Genomic DNA, 8,303 nt, shown 5'->3' on the forward strand with positions numbered 1-8,303 from the left:
TATTTTATTTATTAAACACATAAGAATATAAAAATACAAATTTTCTATATCAACTATTCTCAAAAACGTCGAGCATAAGTCTTTTAGTATATTCATAAGTTACAAACAATGTAGCTGTTGCTGGTACCGTTCTTATTAACGTTGGCTTTAAACCATTGTACAAAGAACTAATACCTTCATTTCTAACAATGTCTTTCATAACCGATAATGCTGGTGTTTTTAGGTTTTTTACCTTAGAAAAAAAAAAAAATTAAAGTTAAAATCTATTTATGTTTTTGATACATATAATTAGTTTACATAAAAGAAAGACCAACCTGTATCCTACTTTTAACTACATCTGCTGGAAATATTACAAGCCATAAAACAGTTCCACCAACAGCACCAGCTATCATAGTTTTTTGCCATCCAATATCCTCCCTGCTTTGATTTGGTTTTGCTAGAAGTTCTCTTGTCACTTCATAGCCTCCAAAAAAAAAGAAATAGCCAGGCATTTCACGTGCTATTGTAGATGACAAACCAGTAAATAAACCTCTTATGCCTTGTTCTTTAATAATTTGACTTGTTAACGTCCATGATCCGATATTCTGTAAAAAAGAAGAAAGTGTTTTTTCTCTTGTAAAAATTTGTATATATAAATTTTTTTTCTTCTGTTTCTCTTTAATTACCTTAACTGCGGTTACTGGCCCTTTCATTTCTATTTGAACTTCTTTCATTGCTTGCAACTTGCATTTTATAAGCTCTGTAGGACATAATGTTAATGAAGAGAAGAATGCAGCAAAAAATCCAGCCCAAGCATTTTGGAATGACGTCAAGTTTTCCACTTTTTCAACACCTATATAAATATAATTTCTTTTGAAATTAAGAACTACAGTTTAACAATGTAATATATTGAAACAGTTTATATGCAGTATTTTTAAATAATTATATTACCTAAAACATTAGACATAACTTTCTGACATCCCCCATAAGCAGCAAATAATACTGAATTTTCAGCAACATTGGCAACTAATGCAGGTACAGTTCCTGCATATAAACCACGCATTACCCCATCTGTCCTCAACGTTTTTAAAAAACAATTTACCATTCCATTATACATGGAGGGAAAGGTTTGCATTTTTACTTTAACCGTATCTAATGGTTGCCCAACATACACAAGTGCTATCCCACCTTGAAACATGTAATGATATAAAATGTAACATTTGTAAATATATAAATATAAATTTTATATGAATATCTAGATTCATTTATTGTTAACAATAACAATAATTACTAATCACTGATAATAATGTTCATTATTCTTTAGAAATGTAAGAAAATGTATTTAATTCAATGATAAAATAAAATAGAAGAATTAAACGGCAGATTATATAAATTACAATAAAAGCTGTACGTAATTTTACTTCTATAATAATTTATTTGTTAATTAATTTTACTTATCACTTTAAAATCGTTTACACACTAATGAAACTAGCGAGATATTTAACCATGTTATAAGATGTTATTACCAAGCGATCCAGCAATCAAATCAATTAAACCGGCTTTTACATTTCTTAAACGTTGATTTACTTTTTCCGTACATTCTAATGACATTTTTGTACGGCCAAGTTAATAAACTTTTCTCGATGTTTGATAAAATGACAGGTTAGCACGTGGTATTGCCTTAAGTATTTATTATCTACTACTTATTTCTAGATAAGAAGGAAAGAAATCCATTTGGTGATTACAAATTAGGAATACTTAATTTCAAAGTGCTTTTATTTACACAATGATTTCATACGTCTTATTCTACATGTGATATCTGTTATATACGCGCAAGCGCGTTTACATTTACATTTTACTGATAAAGAAATTGTTCATCGATCGGTAACAATTGAAATATCACATCAGTAAAAAAATTAAAAGAAATATATTTTAAATACTCGTATACGAAATTAATCAATATAATTGTTGTATACTGCTTTAAATGAATTTAATAGTTTTTTGATTACAGGATGAATTTATTTCATAGTAACTGAATCTTTTATGTTACTTGTTTCTTTATCTTCTAATTTTAGAAGTAGACTGTACATTGATACTACATTTGTACAATTAATAAACTATCAAATACTTCTAATTTAACCTAAAATTTACTTTAGAGAAAGATAAACAATCTTAGCCAAAATGAAAACATTAACATATATACAACATAATGAATAATACACGTATAAGAGAATTGTATAAATATAACATTTTAAAATAAGAGCTTTTAATGAAGACGTTTCAACATTCTACATTACCAGAGAATGCTAGAAATAGTTGCCATGGAAACGCAGTGCTACATCTTTTAAATCCTACATTACTAAATTAATAACTTTATTACTTCAGATCGATTTTAGCGCAAACTATTGTAAATCCTAACAAATGACTTGTAAACCTTTGAAATAAAATTTAAATCTAAATGTCTTATTGATGTCTCGAAGTTTAGTAAATCAAGAAAGTTACTAGATCGTTGTATTCAAGATATGTATGACGTACGCGACATTCTGTAGTTCCAAAACATGGATTTTCTCAGTTACATTTTCAATTAAATGATTATTGTTTCTTGGTTTCCTTTAGTAAAGGAAACACTGAATTTTATTCGTGTTGCAAGAAAATCACAAGTTCAATACGATGATCGTCTTTTTTGCATTTCGAAAATAGGGAAAGTGTATGTGCTATAGTAGATCTGCCATGATAGATCCGAACGCGTCTTCGTCTTATTCCAAAAAAGTCAGAGATTGTTAGCAAAATGTGTGATTTTTGTTGTCAGGAGAGCTTCTTAAAGGTGAGCATATTGTTTGACGAAAATTGAATGATTTTGACCGTTCTTGAGTTTCTCAGTAAAACGATAAATTCTCCTATTAAATTGGAGCGCAGCGTGCCTCTAGGAGCGCTCTGGCTCGTCTGCGCCATTAGCGTTCAGAGCATGATCGCCAGATATTTCTATTATATTATCAAAATAGCATATTACTCTGATGAACAGTTTTTCTAGTGTATTATTTGTTATGTTTCTTCATTATTTAACTCTCTCCTCGCTCCGGAGGGAAGTGAAATAATTGACTGATAATTGACGTGACGGTAATTCGAAAATTTTTAGTATCTTAGTCTTACTAAAAGAATACACTTTTTAAATTACTTTTCATTGTTTTGTACTGCAACTAATTTATTTGTTTTTATTTTAATACTTGCAAATTACATTTAAAACTAACATGTATTCTGTAGAGAAATTTTTATATTTCTTACTTCACTGTATTCCATTTAATTAATGTTTTTACAATTTTTCACATCTACACTTTCTTTATGTTACAAAGAATATGTGAAAATGACAATTGTGTATAGAAAATTGGAAAAAAAAAGAAAACTGTCAAATATAATTGTTTATATATCATGTATATTAACATTAATATTATTTTTCCACTTGTGTTAATTCCTCTTTCAGTAGTAGATTGAATATAAAATTTATTAAGGAAAAATATGTCTGTTTTAATGTTTAGAATATAAAGAAGCTGGATGTTGCTTCTGGTTTTAAATGGTACAAAGAAATTAAAGGTATATGTCACTTATTGTCAGAGAAAATAAATGAATATAAATCATAGGAAAATATACAAGGAATTATATTTTGTATAAGCTAATTCCCTTAAAACATATTTTATCTTGAAACAGACAGACTTTTTTATTCAATTATTTCAACCAATTTTTAACTAATTTTTTTATTTCTCCAGTAAAAGTACAGATTGCAGAATGGTGGTGGATTGCTTATCTATACAAGGCTCAGCAGCTATAATACGGAAGCAGGAGCGAAGATTAGGTGGGTTAGTAGGTGCAAAGATGCAACCTAACAATGTTGGTAGTTGTGGTGGCATGACACCCAAAGAACTTTCTGACAATGATGACCTAGCTACTTCTCTCGTGTTAGATCCTTACCTGGGATTTACCACCCATAAAATGAATATCAGGTAAATACTTTTGAATAAGACTTTGAATTGATAGAATAATAACAGATTATCATGTAAAATGCGTTTTTTTTGTAATAAAGGTATAGGCCATTAAAAGCAAATAAAGATGAACTCCGTAAGATTATTTGTGAATTTATCCAAACACAAAATTATGAAAAAACATATAAAAAATTAATGGGTGGTGATTGGGGTGCACGACTTCCTCATACAAAATCTAAACAACAACAGATAAATTTGGAAAAACATGTGAGTTATATACACTTTTAAAGTTATTTTCACAAATGTTTACATAAATTTTATTTTATTTTTACAGATTTACAGATACTTAAAAGTTTTTGACAAAGATTCTGGGTTTGCAATAGAGCCATGCTATAGATATAGTCTTGAAGGTCAAAAAGGTGCCAAAATTTGTGCAACTAGAAAATGGTTAAAACATGATAAAATATCTTGCCTTGTTGGATGTATTGCAGAACTTAGTGAAAAGGTTTGTGCAAAGTTGAATATAAAAGATTGAGAAAATTTGAATATTTTATTTCTATTTTATTACGTTTGAAAAACAATATTTCAGGAAGAAGCAGCACTATTACATCCTGGAAAAAATGACTTTTCTGTTATGTTTAGTTGTCGAAAAAATTGTGCACAGTTATGGTTAGGTCCAGCAGCATATATTAATCATGATTGTAGGGCTAACTGCAAGGTTAATAAATCTGTATAACATATTGTTATTTTAGTTCTATTAATGACACGAAAATATTAATAATCTGTACTGTTTAATTTATTTGAAATGCAGTTTGTGGCAACAGGAAGGGATACAGCTTGTGTTAAGGTTCTTCGGGACATTGAGGTGGGAGAAGAAATTACATGCTTCTATGGAGAAGATTTTTTTGGGGATGGTAATTGTTATTGTGAATGTGAAACTTGTGAAAGGAGGGGAACTGGAGCATTTGCAAATCAAAAACCAGGCGAAGAACTTTCCTCTGGTACATTTAAAAACTGATGATTCTGAAGTAATATCGATGTATGTATTTGCAGATTCATCACCAAATTGAAAATTCTTACAGGGTACCGTCTACGAGAAACAGACAATCGCATTAATCGTACGAAACATAGACAACAGCCATTAGGTCGCAATAAACAACAAGCTGATACTGCGCTTACAGAAAGAAATGCAGTACTTGTTGGTAACGCTGCAATAGCACCACAAAGTCTTAGCATGAAAGAATTACGAAGAAAGGGATTAACAAAATATGACGCGGAGTTATTAATTGCACAAGGATGTCGCTTTTCTGATATTGCTCAACAGCAGCCTATTATAAACAATGGAGAAAACGTATTGCAAACTCGTCCGCACCCCTCTGCTATTACAAGTTCCGTGACAAGAAATTTACGAAATAAACAACTATGTAAATTTGATAGTAATAATAGTTATCAGAATAATGTTAAAAACAGTCATACGCTTCGGTCATCTAGGTGAGATACTTCTTTTTTATGATGCAAAGTGTTAAGTTATTATCGTGAAACGAAAACATTATTTCATTTTTAATTTTATGTACAGGCTTCATAAAAAAACAGAATCAAAGAAGAACAAAGTTTCTGAAAAAAGTAGATCTCCTTGTTTAAATGGTTCTATAATAAAAAATATCGAAATAGAAGATATAAGTCACCGTAAAGAGGATTCTGATAGAGTAGATACGACTGAAGAAATTATATATTCTAGATTACATAAGATTCATTCGGAAAGTACCTTGAATGAAGAAATTAACGATATTTGCCATGTTCAGACCTCACATCATGATTTACTGGAGCAGTCAACTTGTTCCGATCTTCAGAGGAAGTGTTCAGATACATTTGTCAAAGATAAGAGAGAATTAAATAGCAAATTGATGAATGAAAAGGAAATACCTGATATTATTATAGAAATTAATTCTAATTCAGTAGGTAATATTAATACTTCCAATTCTAAAAAAAAACACTATAGTACAAATTCCTGTGATTCAGTTCATATAAGTTCCATGCCTGAAAATCGATTAGATGATTTACATGAAGTTAATGAGGAAGAAATAATTTCACAAGAAAATCATCAATCAAGGACTTGTCATTATAATTTGTCTTCAATTGAGAATTCCAAGGATGTAAACAATATTACTGCAACGCCAATAAACTCAAATATTTGTGTCAAAAAATGCTTAGAACTTGGAAAGCAAGATTCAATAGAAGAAAACGAAGCAACTTATGAACCTGTACAGACGGATTATTCTTGCAACATTCAAGAACAAATGTCCTTAGTTCATATAAAGTCACCCAAAGACTCGAATTGTATAGAAACGGACACAACAATTTCTACACTTGATACACATGAATCTGACACAAACTTTAAAAATAGTGATCCCCCGGGCTCAACTACATTGATTAAATATTTGATAGAGAATGAAGCAGACAAATTTGATAGGTTTGTTTCAGACGCTAAAAATTCTTTAAGTAACGATGAACCTAGTAAAATAAATTACGTTAATGAAAATACAAATATGGAAAATTGCGAAATAAGTTGTGAAAATGATTCAATCATAAAAAATAATGTATATGTGGTAAACGTTGAACCATCTGAATTGAAATCTGAAAAAAGTGAAATTATTGAAACATGTTCAACAGATCCGGATTCTCATGCAGATTCCTGTAAAGAAAATAACAAAAATTTCATTACAACGGAAATTGATAGTTACAGTGAGCTTGCTATGCATAATTTGGAAGATACTCATAATTCGATGTTAAAACAACCTATGCAAAAAAATGAAAGATTGCATGCTACATTGAGATCCCATAAAAGTAGAAAAAAGCTTTTAAGTGAAAAGAAATCTGCAAGTTCTGAACTAAGGAAAGAACTAGAAGCTGTTATAGAGCACGAAACGACTGACGGTATAATTGCGTCTATTTCGAAAAGTCGTAACAAAGTTGAAAAAGCAAAAAGCAGATTAACAAGAAGTCAGAAAAAGGATCGAAAGAAAATAGCAACTACCGAAATTGGCGTAGCCGATGACGATTCGGGTATTCAAGGTGATATTTATGAATTCAGTGAAAAAGAAAGTAATCTAGAAGATATTAGAATACCATCGATAATGCGACGTAAACAAGAAACTCGTCATGCATCCGAACTTACATCGCATTTACAAGAAATGCAATACAATGATGAATGCAATAAAGCTGAGCCTCCAGTATTAGTTCCACAAGAACCATGGCCACCTGCTAGTTGTAACCAAAATCAATTGTTAGATTCAGATGGTAATAGTCAGTCAAGAGAAAACTCTGTGGATAGTGAAAGTTTGAAGAGGTAAATATGTTTATATTAGGTTTTTCGTTACAGAGAAAAGAATATTGTGTGCATTAAAAGAGATATTTATACCCACAGATTATCAGCTTGTAGTAATGATAGTGCACAAAAATTGACAGCTTCTTCAGAGTATCAGTGGCAAATGAGTAGTTCTAATTGTCAAGTGTGCCCAACCACTCCAGAGAGAACTGGCAGATTAAAACTAACTCTTCGCATGAAACGTTCACCAGTTTTAGAAGATATTGTGGAATCGGGTACGAGTCTAAGTGAAGACAGTTACGAACCAGAATATGAAGTATTACGTGTAGAGGGTGTGGAAAGAAGTAGGCGTAAAAAAAAACATAAAACCCGAGATCGTGAAAGACGACACAAGAAACGTGAATTAAATCTCGATCCACCTCCGCCACCTATGAAAAGGTTGCGTTTGATTTTTGGCAATGAAACGCATACTATTGATTTTCCACACTCTTAACAACTATAAATAGTGATTTCCATTACCATCCGGAACAAATTATAAATACAATTTAGGCATGAAAAAACAGGTCTCTTTGTCCTGTAATATCGTGGACTTCTTGAAAGTTTCACAACTTATGCGATCTATGCTATCGCAACACATTACAGATTCTTCATGATAAAATTAGTGTGTTCTGTTTTTGTGTTATTTTTCACTATTTAAATTTTTCTCTTGCTTCTCGTTCTTCTAACAACGAATAATTAAGGGCCTAGTGAAACTTTTCCCAAGAGAAATAGAAAACAATAACAAAAAAAAACAACGTGTATTGATTTATATACTATTCAGTAAATATTTATCTGAAAATTTTATATAGCTCTAAAATAGTTTACACGTAACCAATTAGTTCATCGCTATATTCGTTCATAATAAAACTAGTATTTTATTTTACATTTTGTGGTAATTTGCTTTTTCATTAATAATATATTCGTGCAAACATCATTTCAATAGAGAAGGCAGATTTCGAAACTTTATAGTCTTTCATCGTCACTTT

The 8,303-nt window shown here is 30.4% G+C and overlaps 2 protein-coding genes across 2 annotated transcripts; one reads left to right on the forward strand and one right to left on the reverse strand.

Moving 5' to 3' along the window:
* Positions 1–49: 49 nt before the first annotated feature.
* On the reverse strand, positions 50–1,652 carry LOC108577820 (mitochondrial ornithine transporter 1). Its single transcript, XM_017941027.1, has 5 exons — positions 1,506–1,652; positions 931–1,167; positions 666–832; positions 315–584; positions 50–232 (listed from the first exon to the last, which is right to left on the reverse strand). Exons 1-5 carry the CDS (start codon positions 1,588–1,590, stop codon positions 50–52), a joined length of 942 nt encoding a protein of 313 aa, XP_017796516.1. The 5' UTR covers positions 1,591–1,652.
* A 1,136-nt stretch (positions 1,653–2,788) lies between these two features.
* On the forward strand, positions 2,789–7,801 carry LOC108577788 (histone-lysine N-methyltransferase Suv4-20). Its single transcript, XM_017940992.1, has 9 exons — positions 2,789–2,803; positions 3,741–3,974; positions 4,055–4,220; positions 4,288–4,458; positions 4,543–4,671; positions 4,765–4,954; positions 5,036–5,444; positions 5,530–7,299; positions 7,378–7,801. The coding sequence occupies exons 2-9, from the start codon at positions 3,760–3,762 to the stop codon at positions 7,769–7,771; spliced, it is 3,444 nt and encodes a 1,147-aa protein (XP_017796481.1). The 5' UTR covers positions 2,789–2,803; positions 3,741–3,759; the 3' UTR covers positions 7,772–7,801.
* Positions 7,802–8,303: the final 502 nt, after the last annotated feature.

The sequence above is a fragment of the Habropoda laboriosa genome, unplaced genomic scaffold (assembly GCF_001263275.1).
Source record: "Habropoda laboriosa isolate 0110345459 unplaced genomic scaffold, ASM126327v1 scaffold816, whole genome shotgun sequence".
In the NCBI taxonomy this organism is placed as follows: Eukaryota; Metazoa; Arthropoda; class Insecta; order Hymenoptera; family Apidae; genus Habropoda; species Habropoda laboriosa.

Coding starts and splice junctions, on each gene's coding strand:
- LOC108577820 (XM_017941027.1), bottom strand. CDS start 1,590: ATGTCATTAGAATGTACGGAAAAAGTAAATCAACGTTTAAGAAATGTA. Junction 833..930: donor AGTTATGTCTAATGTTTTAG/GTAATATAATTA, acceptor ATATTTATATAG/GTGTTGAAAAAGTGGAAAAC. Junction 585..665: donor GGCCAGTAACCGCAGTTAAG/GTAATTAAAGAG, acceptor TCTTTTTTACAG/AATATCGGATCATGGACGTT.
- LOC108577788 (XM_017940992.1), top strand. CDS start 3,760: ATGGTGGTGGATTGCTTATCTATACAAGGCTCAGCAGCTATAATACGG. Junction 4,221..4,287: donor AGATAAATTTGGAAAAACAT/GTGAGTTATATA, acceptor TTATTTTTACAG/ATTTACAGATACTTAAAAGT. Junction 7,300..7,377: donor GATAGTGAAAGTTTGAAGAG/GTAAATATGTTT, acceptor TTATACCCACAG/ATTATCAGCTTGTAGTAATG.